The 19,959-nt window shown below is 41.7% G+C and overlaps 1 protein-coding gene and 1 long non-coding RNA gene across 2 annotated transcripts; one reads left to right on the top strand and one right to left on the bottom strand.

The window, feature by feature from the left end:
* The first annotated feature begins 401 nt into the window (after positions 1-401).
* LOC144325681 (uncharacterized) lies at positions 402-4,853 on the top strand. The gene is made up of 2 exons (XR_013390904.1): positions 402-1,021; positions 1,808-4,853. It is a non-coding gene; the product is annotated as an uncharacterized LOC144325681 (long non-coding RNA).
* Positions 4,854-5,658: 805 nt separating this feature from the next.
* On the bottom strand, positions 5,659-19,516 carry BNIP3L (BCL2 interacting protein 3 like). Its single transcript, XM_028708255.2, has 6 exons — positions 19,230-19,516; positions 14,125-14,305; positions 11,847-11,919; positions 10,122-10,225; positions 9,025-9,174; positions 5,659-8,243 (listed from the first exon to the last, which is right to left on the bottom strand). Exons 1-6 carry the CDS (start codon positions 19,315-19,317, stop codon positions 8,195-8,197), a joined length of 645 nt encoding a protein of 214 aa, XP_028564088.1. The 5' UTR covers positions 19,318-19,516; the 3' UTR covers positions 5,659-8,194.
* Positions 19,517-19,959: the final 443 nt, after the last annotated feature.

The raw sequence follows: 19,959 nt of genomic DNA, 5'->3' as shown, positions 1-19,959 counted from the left end.
AAAGAACCATAAGGAAGAACAGAGACCTTGGATTTGACATTATTTATTTCATTGTTAGCACCTGGCGTGCTCTGGTCCATGGGGTCACGAAGAGTCGGACACGACTAAATGACTAAACAGCAACAAAGCACCTGGACAGCAAACTTAGCATGCGCATGTGTCAGTTGGTCACAGTCTTCCCCTCTATAGCATTATGCTTTTATTTAAATTGTAGTGATTATTTCTAAATCTGCATATATAAATATAAATTAGCATATGTGAATTTTATGCAAATCTTTGTCCTCATTTTGGGCGGGATATTCTGCATGTGACCAAGATAGTATCGGCTGATCAGGGAAGACAAAGAGGAATGAGGATCTAGAGAATGTGCAGAACATAGTTGTATAGCCTGAACAATGGGGAAACCTTTGTTCAAACCAGAGACAAACTGCAAGGAAAAATTCTGTGGGGAGCAGCTGTGCTGTCAAGTCAGGAAATCCTGCAACCAGATCTCCCCCCTGGGTTTCCCAGCCAGTCATTCTTCATTTTATTCCTGCTGTGTTCTGGCTTAAGCTCTGAAGTGGTCCTGTTCTCTGCAAGATTAGCGTTGGGAAGGGGGCTGATTACCTTTCAGCACCAAGCCCTTCTTGTCTCTTTCAATCAAAGGATGTCAGATCCCAGCCTGGAAAAGCTCAGGAACAAGCAAGGCCTCCTGAGTGACATCACTAGTCAGCCCACTGCAATCCCACCCAATGGCGAAAGCTTTTGTGCCTGCCAACCCTCACGCCAGGAAATCCAGCAAGAAATTCCACAGGGAAGCGGAAACCTCTCAGTTCTCCTAAGCCGTTTCCTCTCCCTGCCCACCCCCCCCCCCCCAATGTCAGCAGCCATTTGTGCGGAAGATCCTGGTGGACACAAGGGCAGGCTCTACCACATTGCACGAAATTAAAAGGAGCATGACGAGCATTTCCTGCTCGTCCAACCCACTGGAACAAGGAGAACCAGATTTTATAAACCTTCCTACCTAGGAACCGTGCTGCAGGTGATAAAACTATGAATTAACATGTCAGCAGTTTATTTTACAAGAAGTAATTTATCAACCTACATCTAATCTCCCCCCCCCCCCGCAAAAAAAATTAGAGCTCTGCAAAAGGCGGGCAAGAGATTTCAATTATTTTCATTATTACTTTCCCCCGCATTATTTCCATTATTTAACCTCTTAATTTGTTTCATTCTTCAGTTCACATGTTTTGTAGCAACTTTGGTATAAGGGTGCTTTTGATGTTCCAAGTGTGACCATGGCGCTCTCTAGCACAGTATTGCCAACACTGGCTGGCAGCTGCTCTTTGTTGTTTCAGACAGGTCTTTTCCACAGCCCTACCTCAATATGCCAGGGACACAGGTGGCACTGTGGGTTAAACCACAGAGCCTAGGACTTGCCGATCAGAAGGTCAGCGGTTCGAATCCCTGTGACGGGGTGAGCTCCTGTTGCTCGGTCCCTACTCCTGCCAACCTAGCAGTTTGAAAGCACGTCAAAGTGCAAGTAGATAAATAGGAACCACTCTGGCGGGAAGGTAAACAGCGTTTCCATGCGCTGCTCTGGTTCTCCAGAAGCGGCTTAGTCATGCTGGCCACATGACCCGGAAGCTGTACGCCGGCTCCCTCAGCCAATAAAGCGAGATGAGCGCTGCAACCCCAGAGTCGGCCACGACTGGACCTAATGGTCAGGGGTCCCCTTTACCTTTAGTTTAATATGCCAGAGATTGAACCTGGTATGTGCTCCACCATTTATAGCCCTTCATTACATTTGCTTCTGTTTCTCTTGGAGGAAACGCATGCAAAAACCACGAGAATGCCCTGAGTGGAAGGGTGTCCTATCTGCCCACCTTGGCACCCCTGGGAAACTCACCAAACCAGCTGAGCCTGGAACTGGGTGCATGCAGTGCAGCTAGGTGAGTGCTGAGTGGGAGACAGCTCTGGGCAGCTCCACGGGCACAGTCAGGATTTGTTTGGGGAGAAGGGGCAGAATCTCAATTTGCTATGCATTTTTATTTTTATTGATTGGGGGGCAGCTGCCCCTCCCTCCCTCCACTTGGCTACACCCATCCATTGACCTTTGTGGCTGCCCATCGAAGCAAGCCTAGAGCGAGAGACTAGGCTGATGTCAGCATGTTCCGGGAATCTTCTTTGCTTGTGAGTGTTTGGGGGTTATCTGTGAGCTGGGTGAGATCAAGATGGGTGGCATTTTGGGTGAGCGCTAGGAGCTTCAGGGGGGCAAAGTGAGGAGCTGCATTGGAATAATAGTGTTATCCTTATAGGTTTTATTGTGAATTTTGTAACTTCTGTTGTTTTTCCATTTTCTGCACACTAAGAAATATTTTTATATATTAAACGGGATAGAAATGAAATAAATATCATACACAGATTGCCCCCCCCCAATCAATAAAATACACAGAGAGAGTTGGCAACAGTAATTTTATTTTCCCAGAATGTTCCATTCTAGCACAGGTGTGGGGAACCTTTAGCCCTCCAGATGTTGCTAAACTAGAACTACCACCACCCCTGCCATTGGCTATGCTTGCTAAGGCTGATGGGAATTGTAGTTCAAGAAATATCCGGGGGGGGGGGCAAAGGTTCCCCCCACATCTGATCTAAGGGAAATACTGGCAGCTGCCATTGGTGTTCACTGCAGCATTTTGTGTTTTCTGTGAAATAAAAGAGGCTGACAAAAATCAGTTGTTGCAAGCGGAGAAAAAGGCAAATCCTTCCCACGTCTGATAAATTGTCACAAAACGCATACAGAAAGTGAACTGTAGCTCATGCATTTACTTTCTCAAAAATAGTGAACCCAGCAAGTCACATTTGGTTCAGCAAAACAAGTGGCCATAATTACTTCCTTTCACAGAATTGGGTTCTATGGGCTGCAGCATCTTGCAACGAATTAAGGAGCCCCAGCATCAATCTGCAGGAACAAGAGCTGCCTCTACAAAGCCTGGAAATAATATCTCCTAAAAGGAAGGATATGCTTTTTCACAATCCCAATCGTAATCTAGTTTTGTAGTATTAAAAGTGTCACCTAACATCTCACGTCACTCACTCTGGTGTCAATAAGGAAGTTAGATAGTCCAAGAGGAAATTACTCAGCATCCTTTACATGTCCCATGGCTGACTAATCAAGAACTAATAGGATGCTAGGAACACTTTTCATGGGACCTTCCTGGTTAGTGTATTTTTAGCTCTAATCTTGCAGGACATAGAACTGTGTGCCAGGATCTTGTAAATGGAAGCAGATAAACCTGCAAATCAGCATATAAGCAATTACAGGGCTGTGGACACCAGCAGTATAGTAGCTCCTTCTACACTTGTGGAAAGGGGTTTGTGCTTTAGCTGACTGCTTTGTGAGACACCTCGAGCAGTTTACTGGTATACATTGGAAGCTGCTGATTAATACTGAAGATGAGGAACAAGTGCCTTCTCCAGTTGCATTTGAGTCAAGGAAACATCTTAGGCAACTGCCAACATTATAACTCCAACCATGTGAAGTAACATGGTTTTAGGTATCTAATGTTAAGGATTGCAGGTGATGGGAAGTGTTTCTGCTCAAGCACTGCTCATACAAAGATAATGCCAAAGACTCCAGTGCTCAGTTTCGTATGTTCATGTTGAACTGAGCAATCTTTCCTCCATACCAAGCATATTTCTTAGTGAGGTCTCCATGTATCATGTAAAGCCAGACCAGAATAAATTATTCCTCTCCTGAACAAACAGTGATTTTAACCATTGATAACTGTAAAAAGGTAAAGGTAAAGGACCCCTGACAGTTAAGTCCAGTCACAGATGACTCCGGGGTTGCGGCGCTCATCTCGCTTAACTGGCCGAGGGAGCCATAGGACTCCCTAAATCTGCTCCAGGTGGTTCCATTCTGGAGCAGATTTGGTGGTAAAAGCACCAGGGGTGTGTGTGTGTGTGTGTGTGGAGCAAGTTCCTTCACTGTTGTAAAAGTCATTCTACATGTGCAACGAATTAGGTGGATACAACCCTATTTTTTTTTAGGTGCTTCCAGATCTCAAGAGAAACACCAAAGCTCCCCATTCTGCTATGATAAAAAATGAGCAGGAAAGTATGTTCCCACAACCTTTGACCTCAACAGTTAGTGCCAAAATGGGGGTGGGTGAGGAGGACACTTTGTGCTACCATCAAAGTTATAGAAATGAAATTATATGCACTTTGCACATGTGTGCGTTCAGATATGCTGAAATGCTTATTACAGAGAAGTCTGAAGAGTCCTGGACTAACAATCTGTTCAACAACTTTGTCTTGATCACAACATCTGCGTCCTGATTTCATGCCAATGACATTGTCAAGCTGTGAAGGAACAATTCAATTCAGACTCACTTCCAGAATGAAGTAAAGAAACTTGCTGCACCCCAGCTCCTGCCCACCTAAGCAGTTCGAAAGCACATCAAAGTGCAAGTAGATAAATAGGTACTGCTCCAGCGGGAAGGTAAACGGCGCTTCCGCGCGCTGCTCTGGTTCGCCAGAAGAGGCTTAGTCATGCTGGCCACATGACCCGGAAGTTGTCTGTGGACAAACGCCGGCTCCCTTGACCTATAGAGTGAGATGAGAGCCACAACCCGAGTGTCGTCCGTGACTGGACCTAATGGTCAGGTGTACCTTTACCTTTATTCTGCCATACCTTAGCAACACCACTAATTCCGTCTCAGAGTGATCAGTCCAGTTTCCATACTTCTCCTAGATGAAATTTTAGGAAATCATTGCAATGATGAAAATAATCTGAAATCTGAAAAATGTCACTTTCAAGTCAATATATGAGGAAATAATCACAGGGGAAAATAAAGGAGATTTAAACATTACCAGTATTTTTGTGTGTGTGTTCTTGGATCCAAACTAAAAGAAAGAAGATTCCACCTAAACATTAGGAAGAACTTCCTGACAGTAAGAGCTGTTCGACAGTGGAATTTGCTGCCAAGGAGTGTGGTGGAGTCTCCTTCTTTGGAGGTCTTTAAGCAGAGGCTTGACAACCATATGTCAGGAGTGCTCTGATGCTGTTTCCTGCTTGGCAGGGGGTTGGACTCGATGGCCCTTGTGGTCTATTCCAACTCTATGATTATATGATTCTATGAAACCATTTCACTTTGCTTTTATCAGCATAATTAAAGGATTTTGTGAACATTTTGGATTGAAATTGATAGGCATGCAAGCTCTAAGCACTGAGCAAAACTTTGAATGAGGATGCAAAGTCACTTCAACCACATGTGAAAGTTGGTTTTGAGAAGTTCTGGGAGCTCTTTGTCAGGTGAATATAAAATGAAGCAATAAGAGAGTATTTGTTCTGAAACAAACAGTTCATGGTAAAATGCCTCAAGTCAGAATACGCACTGGGGCAGTTTCACACAATACGGACAAGCAAACCATGTATGCTCTAAGTGATGGAGCCAATTCCAGCTCATCACCTAGCATAGTTACATAATACATGTTTACCGTCATGTTCTTGTCACATTAATCCTTTACATGTTTAGATGTACCTAAAGTGGATGCACACCTAAAAATATATAGTATAACATGGTCCCAAGAATGCGTCCAACATGCACAATGATCAGTTATCCAAAAATTCTTATGGGGGGTGGAAATAATTGATAAAAGGCAACCAGCAGAAACTCAGTTTTGTGACAGCTTTAATGGCACAAAATGCTTATAGCTACAACTTATACATGTACTGTAAACTGTATAATAATGTTACAAAGTGCTAACTAAATATGAAGAATGCATTACTTTGGCTCAGTTAACTCCAATTATTTCAGTGATGTGTCTTTTTTTAAAAAAGTTATTTCCAAAGTTTAAGTTTTCACTTTAAAAAAGGAACAGTAAATAGGTGTATTGTTTTATTAGTGTTGCAGTTCAGCCCACTGCATTTTCTTTAATGTGCGAGTTTATGCATTTCTGCTTGATCCTATGTACAAATATTTCAAGCCTGGTTTTCTCACTGATCATTTGAATAACAAGGCCTGCAGTTCCCCCCAACTGTAAACAGGCATAAAGCTATTTAACAATATTTAAATTAACAAAGCTTTATAGTTACTACCCCTTTTCAAATTAATAATAATCTGGTCCATTCCATAGAACAACAAAAAGTCATGGTCTTTCAGGCTTGTAGTTGCATATCAATAAATACTGCTTTGTATCATTACATGACAACAGCCCAACAGTGATCAGATATTAAAACATCAATGGTATTTCTCCACCAGCAATTTCAATCTCATAGCTGCTTGAGTAAGTCCCAAAATATAGATATGCTAATTTATCACACAGCGTTCTGCAGATTAATTATCATGTAATCTGGAAAGGAGCAAAGCTTTATTTTGTTTTAAAACAAACATGGTCCCAATTTAATATACATTATGCCATGTTGCAATTGTGTTACAAAACAGGGTACAATAATCAATGTTGAAAGTACTGTCAGAATTTTAACCCTAGCTAGGTTTGTCAGTTTGATGTTATTGTTTTAAACTCCTTACTATGTTTTCATCACTTCAAAAATATCCCCATATCCACACAGGAAATAAATACACGGTTGCAAGTAATACAAGTGCTATCATTCAAAGCCTAAGGGGGCAAAGGGAAACCCAGATGTTACCACAGAATAGTAAAAAATAAAAATAAAATAAGCATGTTGTGTTACAGAAACAGAGACTGAAACAAATATACTTTAGAAATGGATTTCATGCTTATTCACTCTGCTTCATGACTATTTTTGCTGGCATTGGCCACCATGCTTACACTGCCTGCTTGGAGATCTGATGCCAAGAGAAAAACAGAGTACCTGTTCCCAAAGGTTTACCAACTTATATTTTGGGCGTTTTTGCTGTCAATCTAATACATTCTATTTCAATGGAATTTCACTAGTTTTAAAATTAGTAATGGTTCCCTAAATATGCAGTATTAAAGTTCATCATTCATATCATATTATATAGATATAAAACAAAGCATTCTATCCTTCAGAATCATGCTACATGTTCCAAAATCCAATACAAATCTACTTAGGGGCATTTGTCTGCCCACATGTGTTGAAACCATTTGGAACTAAGCTTCACATTTTGGAAAAAAAGTGTATCTGAAGGAGGAAAAGGCTGAGTGTTCCCACGAGCAAGATTCCCATCTAGCTATACAAGATATCACTAAGGACCTTAGGATTTCAGGTATTGCCAAGGGACATTCAACAATAAACCATGGAAAATGGGAGTAATGAAACTCAACCACAGAAGACAGCTCAGAGCTTCATAAATTGTGTTTTACACAACTGCAAGACTATTTCCAGGAAGTATGCCTCAAGTAGCTACTGAAACAATCATCTATTTGTAAATTTGCAAGTGGTTCCAAAACAAGTAAAATCTCCTTTTACATGGAGTCTAAATACTTCAAAAATACTTCAAGTTAAACTACTTTTAAAAGGAAACCTTTTGTTAAGTAAAATGCTAAGGAATACTAAAAGCTTCTTCACATGCAAATAATGCAGTTCTTTCAAAAAACAATTTCTAGATGCTGGACAGGTTTTTTCCTACCAGAAATTAATTCACTACTTCATAGAAAAGACAAGTATTACTCAGTATTAAAAGTTGCTGATTAATCAATTTTTATCCTGCTTTGATTTTTGTGAGCTTTTGCCTCCCAAAAGCTAAAAACATTAGGCAAGAGAATTGTAAAATAAGATACACTTTAGAACAAAACTGCCAATGGTTTTGTTTGTTTTTACAACCAACTTCAGTTAATTATGAGTCTTTTGCAGACTGGAGGTTCTTATACCCAACAATTTAATCATGCATGCACTGTGCAGATTATTTCTTGCTGTAGTAGAGGAGGCAACACCATCACTGATAAAATTATAATTTGCTGGTGGCATTTTGCACTGAAAGAAGCCCTTGCAACGTATAGGCAATTGTAAACTCTGTTAGGCAACTCTGATGTGTCTTGCAGGATGTGGAGGAAGGCTAGGGAAAGGGAAGAGACTACTGAGACACCTCCACAGAGTTCCAATACAATACTGAATTTCAAGAGTTACTGGAACCTGGATATGTAAAAACAAGGTGGAGGCTGGGAAGGGGTCATGCTTAAAGTTGTCTCAAGTTCAAGATGTACAAATGTGACAATAACACCTTCACAGATTACAAGGATTTCCAGGGTTTGTGCACCACTTCTTTCAATAAGTGCTAGCTGAAGGTGTGGTCAGTCGTTTTCCAATGTAGATACTGAAAGGAAGCACAAAGCAAAGTATGTTTCATTAGAAATTCTCATTATGCTTAAGGTTTTGTTCAGCTAAAGTAATAAGACTAACATCCACCAATCATACAAATACGTTAATGTAGTTTAATACTAATTCACACAACTCATCAGACTGGAATGAACACATCTTGTAAAGAAAGCATATTGTTATCATCTATAGTTGATTCTTCCCAGGATTTAAGTTATTTATTTATTTCATAAAATTTGTGCACCACTTGAATGTAAAAAAACCTCAAAGCAGTTTACAAAAAGATAGCAGCTACTCACACAACAGAATGTTATGTGAAGTATCTGCAGGGTTCCCCCTGCTTTCCAGTCACTGAGTTTACTTCTATAACATTCTTCTCTTCTGATCTGGCTGATCAAATGAACACCTTGTATTGCTTCACAGGGTTCTCCTTGGTATGTAAAATTATTTTTATTCTTTCTCCAAATACAATGGGATCTCTACTGGGTTACCCTCAAAACTGCTGAAAGTAATTAAAGTGTACAAATCTCCAAGAGTTTATTCACTCAGTTTGCATCTGCATTGGAATTGTTCTGAGACGTTTTGTTTTATTGTTTGTGTGTTTGTCACCCTGGGCTCCTTTGGGAGGAAGGGTAAGATATAAATTTAAATAGTTATAGTAAATTATATGCATCACTTCCCTTAAAACACCCCAAAGCAATTGATGAGTAAATTCCCCCATATAAATGTACTTTCAAATCCAAAGCGGATAAAAGCTAAATATATGTGCTAGTACTTACCCTAGTCCCAAAGCCAAAACATGAGATATGAACAGAGATGGAATGAAAACCTTAAGAAACTCAGCTGAGAAAATGCCCCCTTTCTTCATGGCTCCACTCTTCCTCATGCTTAACGAAACAGCTCGTTTAGGATGTCTGAAGTGAAATTCCCTTCAAAAAAGAAGAAATGGATGGCATCTCATAGAATGCACTGAACTGGACACATTTTAAAAAGCACAACAGACAACAATCTCAAAATCTAAGAGTTGGGAAGCTTCTGGGAAAGACATCTCACTCTGATTCAGAAGACATGGGAGCAGTAGCTGAAGAGATGGGGAGGCCCGAAATAACATTCCTTTTTCAGATAGAGAGATACTGTTATCTATTCTCCTACTTTTAATATATGCACTAGCGATACCGCATTTAAAATCCCCACGCAGCCTACCATTCATGAGACACAAATCAGCATTATTTTACCATTACAGATAAGATTATTATTATTATTATTACCCCACCCATCTGGCTGTGTTTTCCCAACCACTCTGGATGGCTTCCAGTACATATAAAAACATAATAAAAGTCACACATTAAAAACTGAACTACCCAATACAGGGCTGCCTTCATATGTCTTCTAAAAGTTGTGTGGTTCTCTCTCTCCTTGACATCTGATGGGAGGGTGTTCCACAGAAAGGGCACCACTCCCTCGACCATTCCTCATAAGGCTTGGTTTCCAGACCCTTGAGCCTCTTGGTCACCCTCCTCTGCACATATTTCAGCTTGTCAATATCCTTCTTAAACTGTGTTGCCCAGAACTGGAAACAGAACTCTAGGTCTGGTCCACTAAGGCCCCTAGATCCTTTTCATATGTTACGTCTGCATCCTATGGAGAGTGCTGCAGCACAAGTACACCAGGGTGGTGGGGAGCAAGCAGGATTGTTTTCCATATTTTCCAGAAAAAAAATACAAGGTACAGAATTTAACTATTTTTTGCTAAAAGCCTTGAGAGCACTTCTTACAGTAATCCCTTAAAAACAGCACCACCACAAAGCTTTATATTCTGATACAACAATATTTCCTTCTAAGCAAAGGACCACTGATTAGTAAAGATTTCAACTCACTTGGGAGGAATATTTTCAGGTCTACTCGACCAGTCCGATACCCAATCAACACTTTTCTTCAAAATGTCCACCTCCTTCTCCCCTTCTAATGTTTCCTCTTCAGACTGAAAATAAACAGGGAGCAACTTCACAAATTTAAGTAAGGTAAAATTAAGTGTAATTCCATGATGTTTCAAGGATTTATTTTCTCTTTGGTTTTATCTTAAATAGAAAATGTATTTGCTTATGTTTATGTCAATAGGCATTTTGTGTTATTTGCAACTTACTAACTCAACTACTCCTTGTGGTAGTTACTGTCCAGCACTGATCGGGAGATGTGCAAAAGATTAGTAGTTCTGACCCTCTTATCCAACCCATGTACTTAAGTGAGAACAACTAAAACTGATTTAATTTGCATCAGTTCTTGTCACTTATTTAGAGGGTATCCTCTCTAGCAGCACGTAACTTGGGGAACTCCTTTCTCACAGGCCTGTATCTGGCACCTTCATTGTTTAGCTTCCATCATATGCGCGCTCTCTCTCTACTGCCTTTGATAGTGTGTGTGTGTGTGTGTGTGTGTGTGTGTGTATATACATATATACATATATACATATATATATATATATATATATATATATACTCACCAATTCTTCCAATTATAAACTGTTTAAACTGATTTTTATATTGTTGTTACCCACCCTGGAAACTTTTGGTGAAAGGTGTGTAAGTAAAATAACAACAATATCAAAAACAAAGCTTTCTCACAATGCTCAAGGCCAGCATTTATCTAAAGATGTTTATAAAAGGAGGGATTTAAGGAAGAATAACTATGATATATTGTAATGTTTATAATAGGCTTGAAGACTGAGCACTGTCTGAAATTACAGGCAACCTTACTATTGATAAATACCCTGAAATCCTAGCTATCACTTCAATGCAATTTAATGACTAGGTCTCCCTGAGTGTATAATTACATACATAAAAGCCTTCTGGCAACTTGCCACAACAAACTCTCCAACACTTGAAACTTTCAGGTGAGATCAAAATTCGTTTTCTAAAATCCTAATTGCAATCAAGATTTCAAAATAAACATTTTTATTTACAGCAGGTGTGGGGAACGGGATTCAACTGGAGGTTACATTCTGCCCCCATCCCCTTGCAGGCCCTTTTGACCAAGAGAGGGAGTATCAACCTACCAATTGCCAGATGTTAAGTGAAGTACTTTCCTTTGTCGGAGCCCACATCTGACATCATAAACGATGCCAGGTGTAAAGCTAGTGAATGTGGATTGGAGAAAACAGCCTCATGGGCCGAATTAGAACTCTTTCCAGGCCTAATTAAGTCCATGGGCCAAAGGTTCCATGCCACTGTTTTACGCAATGCTTTAAATTATATGATGCAGTATCTCAGGTGCTGAGCCACTGACAAGGTCAAGGCCACTGACAGGACAAAAAACATTAAGCCTAAGGATTTATTTATAAACTACACACTGAATGCATAACAGAAGTGTGTTTTCAACAACTCAAAACCGAGAAATGCAGATTATGCCATTTTTAAAGGTTAAAGCAAATGAAGATTCATTGCTAGAAAACAATTTAAAATTCTGCTTACTAATCCACTTAAACGCATGCTCCTCTTACTTCAGTTCTCAGTAGAAAATATGGTTACATGTTTCAACTTAAATTGCTCTTTCAGGTAGACTTAACATCTTCACCTCAAACAGTATCATATGGATAGAAAAAGTACCTGAGAACTATTGTCTTTACTGGTGTGCATCTCCACATCAAACATTATCTGTCCATCTTCTTGAGGAGAAGGGCTAGAATAAAAGGGTACAATTACTACTTTTATGGAACTTAATTATAATAATTATCTGCACTTAGAAGTACTGAATGTAACCTGCGTAGTACTGTATAGCGCCAGGTAACACCAGGAGATCCAGGGAACATGTAGATTGAGGACAGGGCACAAAAAGCTGCTGAGAGCAGCTCCATTTCTGGAACAGCGTAAAACAACCATGTAGGTCTTGGATAAAGTAGCACAAGATCTTACTAGCTTGGTCCTACAAGGTTTTACAACCCTGAGGTACTTGGATAAACAAAAAACTCACTTAAGACAGACACATATTAACTAAAATGCAGAAAGAAGATGGTTCCCAGTGTGTCTGCTGGCTTCCAATGCATGTATCAGACTACTGCAATTGAAGGGTGCAATACTATATAATTAATGCTGAACACCATTAGATTTATTTCTGTACTGCAAATCTCATTAAGAAAATGTTAGTACATTTGAAATTAGGACAAATGACTGTAAACAATCACTTGCATGTATGCTGGATTCTAACTCAGAAATTAAAAATTCAAAGAACTTGATTTCTTGTGCTTCCTCAGTGGCAAAAACTCAAAACTCTATGCATATGTTGAAGGCTGGTAACAGCAAAGCAAAAGCAAAACAGTTTACATTGCTGCCCAGAAACCACCTAGCTCTGTTCATATCCTCTCTTCCTTTTATTAGAGTAGTTGGTGCCTGTCCCCCTAATCATCTACTTCCAGTGAGAAAGTAGGGCCACACCCATTTCTGAAATTCAGAAGCCAGTCAGCTCGTCTCCCTAGCAAAAGAACAACTACTCTGTTGTATCACAGAATCATAGAGTTGGAAGGGACCCAAAGGTCATCTAGTCCAACCCCCTGCAATGCAGGAATCCCAGCTAAAGCGTTCTTGGCAGATGGCCATCCAACCTCTGCTTAAAAACCTCCAAGGAAGGATATCACATTGACACAGACTCAAATAGAAGAATTTCTTTGGTCATCTTTAAATTGATTAATGTAATCAACTAGTACTATATTAAATACAATAGTAGGACCATTTAGGACCAATAGTAAGACCTAAGGATGATAATAGTAGGACCTATGACTTCTTCAGAACACACTTCTATTTTTTTCTAAAAATTTATTACAGTGGTAACTCGGGTTACATACACTTCAGGTTACAGACTCCGCTAACCCAGAAATAGTACCTCGGGATAAGAACTTTGCTTCAGGATGAGAACAGAAATCATGCTCCAGCGGCCCGGCGGCAGAGGGAGGCCCCATTAGCTAAAGTGGTGCTTCAGGTTAAGAACAGTTTCAGGTTAAGAACAGATCTCCAGAATGAATTAAGTACTTAACCCGAGGAACCACTGTACTATAAAATAGAAGGGTGTTTTAACATTATCAGAAAAAGTAAACCCATGCCCAAGGGTTAACAGGAAAAAGGACAGAGAAAGCAATTACAAAAGGACATTTTTATTTACAATAATAATTACAAAGATGCCATGAAGAGATACTGCATGGCATAGACTTCTGCTAGATTGCCAAGACTATTTGAGAGATTTGATGGGTGAGTTGTGTTTTGCACCGTATTTGGAAACAAGAAAATGTTCCTCTAGGTCAGATTGTCAAATAAATTTGGGGGTGGGGTTGCCATTCCCTATTACCTGTTACTTAGTAGGCTTTAAACACTCCTTGAAACTACAAATACAGTCATCTTTAACTTGGGTTAGCCTATTTACTCGTACCTGTAGATTTGCACAAGGGGATGAGGGTGATTTGGGGCATAGAGGTGGCTGAACACAAAACCTGTCTCAAGATCACCAACATGGCTTACAGCCAGTTTCTAGTTAAGAAGAGTGAAAAATATTCTACTTTTTTATAAAAAAAACCTCAAAAACTTTAAGTTGATATTCAAATGTGGATGTACAAGGACAGCACCCAGGTACATGCAACTTTTCCAGTCATTCAGAAATAAATCTAAGTAATTGAAGACTGAAGCCTCCAGAAGTCAATAGGATTATTTAACAGTATTTGAATTGCAGCCCATAGATTCATAGTAGCGAAAGATTATTTGTTAAAAAATAAATGCATATAGGAGGTAAAGAAGAATAAAAAACATTCAATTTATATTCAGGCTAGGAACTGAACTGGCAGCCCTTGGTTCAAGAAAAATGTATCTATTCCAGTGAAGTTGACGGAGCTTGAATTCCTACCTGTCACAGTGAGAACTACCTCTTGAACTGCTCTGTCCAGACTCATGCTGGGCATCTAGAAGTATCTTCTCCATGTCTCCATTGTGGATGGAAGATGAAGAAGGAACGTGTTCCAGACCACCATTTTTCGCATTTCCATTATCGTTGCCGTTGCCATTCATCTGCAACTCTACCCAGGAGCCTGTTGAACAGCAGATGTTTCATCAGAAACCATGAAACTAAAACACAGCATAAGGTTTATCACTCACTTGCAGAAATACGCAGTCATGCCAAATTTAGATAACCAGAAAGAAGACATCCACAGACACCAAATAATACTTCTCCATTTATCAGCAGAGCAACATTAGGAACTATTTCTTAAAAGTAAATTCACACATTATGAACCAGCCACATGTAAATAACTGCTAATATTTGTTTACTTGTGTGATCAGTCACGTTGGAGATGTTGATGCTGTGTCTTCAATGAGTGTGTCTATGAGCAGTGTGCACTGGAAATGCAAGGAACTCCTGCTGACAGAAATTGCCACTGTATCTTCTATCAGCTTGGAGCTGATGGAACAGATGTACGCATCATTTGCTTTTGAAGTCCTTCTGCACAATTTTATCAGTATCCTGTTCCTTCCCTATGATCAGATGAATCTTGTTCAAAAGGACTTCTACATCTGGGAAAATCTGACGCAGTCTGGATTGAGAGAATTTAAAACAAGCACACACATCCTGACTCTTTCAAGAAAGAATATATTTTGCTGCCTCGAGTGTAGAGCAAGGACAACAGATAACCACTGCAGTGTTCAGGTATAACTGTATAGCTAACACTAAGCAAGTGCATTTGACACTGAAGTCAGGTCTTGAAATTAGCAGGCCACCAGGTGCATTTTGTGCCTGAAGATTCTCTGTTCGCAAACAGCTCCAAAAGTCTGGCTGCCATTCTTGGCCTGAGACTCAAGGCTGCCCGCTGCTGGCACTGACATCACTGGGCACAGGAGGACAATTGCCTCCCCTCCCAGCAACAGACTGAGTATGCTCACTGCTGCGAGTGCATGCAAGAGCCACACTCCCCCCCCCCCACTGTAGCAAAAGGCACCAAAAAGCTGCCAACTGTGAGCGCTCACATTGCGCAACCACTGCTGCTCCCCAAGCCCTCCGGAGGCACCTGCTGCTGCCAGGGCCACCCCAAGGAAACCCTGCTCTGGCAGTGGGTGGGCAAGACATGATCGTAACATGGAGCTACCCAGCATATAGTATACTTCTAAATATCAGGTGCTAGAGCCAGTAAATATTTTTGCATATATGCCTTGCTTGGAACTTTCCCAGAAGAATCTGTCTAACTACACTGGGAATCAGAATGCTGGAACAGATGGGACATTTGGTTCAATCCAGCAAGGCTTGTATTACAGTGGTACCTCGGGTTACATACGCTTCAGGTCACAGACTCCGCTAACCCAGAAATATTACCTCAGGTTAAGAACTTTGCTTCAGGATGAGAACAGAAATTGTGCTCCGGCGGCGCGGCAGCAGCAGGAGGCCCCATTAGCTAAAGTGGTGCTTCAGGTTAAGAACAGATCTCCAGAACAAATTAAGTTCTTAACCCGAGGTACCACTGTACATACAGACAAAATAATCAAAAATATTTCTAAAATCTCCTAGGACTTTTTCAGCTCTGATAATCAGAAAACCAAGGATCATAACATAAATGGTATTTTGAAGCAAAACTTAAGATACCGTTTTAACTAGTAGTCACTGTGGCCTAACATAAGTCAAACTTGAATCTGGGAGATCCGGGTTCAATTCCTGTGCAATTTCCATTGTTCATTTCCCCCTTAATGTGTTTTCAAATGATGGGGACACAAAAGCAGTGAAGATGTGCATCTTTATCATAAAGGAACAGTCACCATGTATCAAACACATGAACTGTGGAACTAATATTTAAAAAGACACAAACTGTCTAACTTTTTCTAGCTGCTTTCTGAAACCTGTAGAATTTCAGCATCACCGTCAGTGGACAAAACAACACTCACAGCATTATTTCCTTACCTTACTATAAAATGGTAACAACAGTGATCTATCACAGTGAGGATGAAGGGATTACAGATTGTAAAACACTTTTGTCCACTGACTATGTTACAGACAGTAATGAGGACTGTCAGAGAGTTGGCCAAAAGTGTGTTACTACAACAGGTGTTTGAGTAAGCTAAAAATTAAAGTGCAGTTCAGACCAAAAATCTCAGTCTAATAAATCATGGTTTATTATAACAAGCATTGTTTCATGTCCATGCACTCCCTCATCCCTCACACAAGTTAAGAGCTTTAGGATTTGTTAAATCAAAGTTTCCCATTACATCCAAACTGCGAATTTGTAGTTTAATCTCAGACTACAAACGAGAATTTGAGCATGAGGTGCAAGGCAGATAGGCACACACCAGTTATCCCCTTTAAAAAACTGGGCTTTTTTGATTGAGGTCATTATGTCTGAACAGAGCCCAAGCTTCTTGAATTCCACTACAAACACTACAATAATGCTACATTTGCAATAGTTACCCCTAAGTTTTGAGGCATAATTCCAAGTGTTGAAGGTGCTTGAAGCAAAATATATTGAGACACAACCTTCTCTCCTATGTCTTCTTGTGATTTTCCAAGTTCAAATTAGACTAATCTCTCTTGCTTATACCATAAATACACTCTAGAACACAATGTAAGGGGAGCAGGATGGGTGTTCCACATCAGAAGACTTTCCTGAAAAATAACCAGACAGAACTTTTGTAAAGCACTGTAAGAGTTTCAGGCTGAATTCCAGGAGTTCGGACAACGGCTGAAGGAGTAAGATTGTAGCATGAGATGAATTTCATGTCTTGGAAACATCTTAGAATATACAGGTTCTTTAAACAAGAAAGCTGAATCATGGCTATGTATGAAACAAAGAGTGACAAAATGTTTTTCTGGGTGGGGAGACCAATTTTGAGTTTATGTTTTTAACTATCACTGTAGCCTTCCTTCTAGACCCAGGCACAAGTCGTAACAAGAACAGTGATCCAGATGGTCTCTTTATCTGCCCTGTGACTTGATTCTGATGAAATTGTTCACTGTGGTTTTCATATTTTGCTCACTGGCATCACTGGTTGACAAAGGGCAGATTAATATGTTTCACATGAATACATGCAATTTTGCCTTAACAATTTTTAATAGAATTTTAAAAATAGTTTACAATACTAAGCAAATGGGAGAATACCTTTTATTTGTGTGAAGTTCAAAATACAACATGCACATGTCCAAGTTAAAATGAACTTTGATAATGCATGGTCTCAAAGAATTTCAACTACAATCCTCAGAAACCTTATTAAGGAATAATTGTATGCATGATAGTGGACTCATTCAATAGGCATATGTTTTAAGAAGAGCAGATTAACTGCCTTTCAGATTAACTTGTCAGGTATACTGGGGGCTGGGAGAGGGCAGGGAAGAAGAATGCTGCTTTCAGGCTAGCCATCTTTTAAATCATTAGTTCATATATATGAAATCGCCATGCATGTGAGATGATCAAGAATAATTTCACTACTGTATTATGAAATCCGAGCCGAAGCTATTTGGATGTTCCTCCATCCTGATCCACAAACAAAAGGTTACACCGGACCAGCTGACAGACCCCGGATATAAGAGAAAAACAGCACACGTCAGTAATATTGACTCAGCCACTGAATAAGCTCATTCTCACACTCTAGCTAGTTCCCCAGCATCCCAATTATTTGAGATAGCCAGCAACTAAATTAGCTCACCCTGTCAAAACATGCCAATTCACAGATCTCTCACGGCATACCATCTGACTCGTCTGCTACACTCCTATCTGCCTGCAGCTATTGAAACTTAGTTATAAACCCAACTGAAACCAAGTTTAGTCAATTTGCCTTCAATGAGCCATACTTCCAAGGTATGTTTAGGAATGCAACATCAACCTCCCAATTCTTTCTGTCTAGAACAGTAAATAAACAAGAACAGACCATTCAGTAAGTCCTTCTCTCACAAAGATCTATTCCATTCTTCCCACACTCCAATCCTTTCCACTTCCCCCTTTAATTTCCAAAATTTAACTCATCAGCTCCATCCATAGCCATCTCCAGCCCATTATTTTTCTCCTACCTGTGACCACCTAAACTTCCTTCTTTCAAAAAGCCTGCCTCTTTATTCCTGATCACTGTTCCACTGCTGTTGCACACACCCAGTTCCTTTAATTTCCGAGGAGGCTAGGGATCCAAGTACTGTACCTCAGACAGACAACCAGGCATCCATCACTTTCCTGGAGTCTGGAGCCAAGTACCAATATTCATTCAGTGCTTGGGGGGGGCAGGGAAGTGGGGCACAGACACCAAGAAAGGCCCCCACAATCCCTTTCACACTTTTATCAAAAAAGAAATAAAGTTTATCTCAGCACTGGCAGCAAAACTGCTGTGAAATAGCGTCCCTTAACATAAGAAAACTTAATTATTAAAGAAACAAAAACGAAGCAGCAGCTGATAAGTAGAAAACGAAGAATACATATGTATATATTTTAAGATCGTTGTTTTACATATTTTGTGGTGGTTATTTTTTCAGCAGGAGTTAATCACGCTAGGAAGCTCCGAGGCAGAAAATGTGTAGGTCCACATAAACAAAAGCACATGCTGGTGTTTTGGAACTGGCGAGGCTTTTTGGCCAGGGCTGCATCCCAGCCGCCTTGAGGGATGCGAACTCTAATTAAATAGGCAAATAAGCTTTGCCCCCCCCCCCCAGGTGCCCTTCCTCGGCTCCAAGCCTCCCCCCCCCACCTTTCCCGGCGCCCCCCTCTCCCCCTCCCCAAATTCCTGCCCCCTCCTCCGCCCCGCCCTCTCCCCACCAGCGTCCCCTGCAGGCCCCGCCCCCCTCAGCCCCGCCAGCTCCCCCCCCCATTGGCCAACCACCTCTCGCGCGGCCCAGCTGCCAACCAATCCAGGAGGGCATGGTGGGGGGGGGGCTGCTGAGGTGGTCCCTCCGCCACCTGAGGGGCTGCGAAGTCGCTTCCAGGCCGAGGAGCCAGGAAGGCGTCAGCGATGGCAATTCCAGATAAGACCCCCCCCCCCCTTCCCGCCCCCACTCACTGTTGAGGCCTGCCTCGGCGGGCGTCCCGTCAGGCGGCGGGTTGTTGTTGTTGTTGTGCTGGTGGAGCGAGTCCTGAGGGGAGGACATGGCGGCGAGAGACGCGGCACGGCGAGGCCTCTGCTTGTGGGGCTCTGTTTGTATGCTGGGCAGGCGGAGCAGCAGCAGCAGCAGCAGCAAGCCCAGCCGCCCCGGCTTCACTGCGCACGCGCCAGGGCCGCCACGCCCACGCGCCGGAGCGGCAGGCGCCGCTCGCCCAGCTCCGGCCCCATTCCTCCCTGACGCGCCTCACGTCCGCGCGGGGGGTGCGGTCGCTCCGGCGGCGCCGCGCGTGCGCTCTCGCACGCGCTCACATCCCTCTTGCCCCGCCCCCCACCAGCCGCCTCTTACACTGCGCACGCGCTGGTGCCGCCTCCTTCAGGCCCATTTTTGTGTTTCTCAAACTTGGGCTGTTGTTGGACTACAACTCCCAGCATTCCTGACCGCTGGTCCTGCCAGCTAGAGCTAGACATCAAGGGTAGCGGCTGGCGACCGAAGATTGAGAAACACTGAATGACTCCCGACACTTATTTGTCTTAACAGGACTTGGGGGCTCTTGTAGCCCCCCAGGGAAAGGGGAGCTGTGGGCTTCCAGTTGTTGTTGCTGGACTCCATCTCCCATCAGCCATCGCAGCGTAGAGTGAGGGATGGCGGGAGTTGTAGTCCAGCAACATTAGCGGCGTAGGCGCGGGA

Source organism: Podarcis muralis, chromosome 15 (genome assembly GCF_964188315.1).
Source record: "Podarcis muralis chromosome 15, rPodMur119.hap1.1, whole genome shotgun sequence".
Taxonomy (NCBI): Eukaryota; Metazoa; Chordata; class Lepidosauria; order Squamata; family Lacertidae; genus Podarcis; species Podarcis muralis.
Note: the sequence above shows the minus strand (reverse complement) of the source record. Positions and strands in the feature narration are given on the sequence as shown.

Bases quoted from the DNA above. Each gene is read 5' to 3' on its own strand.
- BNIP3L (XM_028708255.2), bottom strand. From the start codon at position 19,317: ATGTCCTCCCCTCAGGACTCGCTCCACCAGCACAACAACAACAACAAC. The intron at 11,920-14,124 runs GTAGGAATTCAA...CTTTTATTCTAG, and splicing joins GGTAGTTCTCACTGTGACAG to CCCTTCTCCTCAAGAAGATG. The intron at 8,244-9,024 runs GTAAGTACTAGC...GCTTCCTTTCAG, and splicing joins GTTTTGGCTTTGGGACTAGG to TATCTACATTGGAAAACGAC.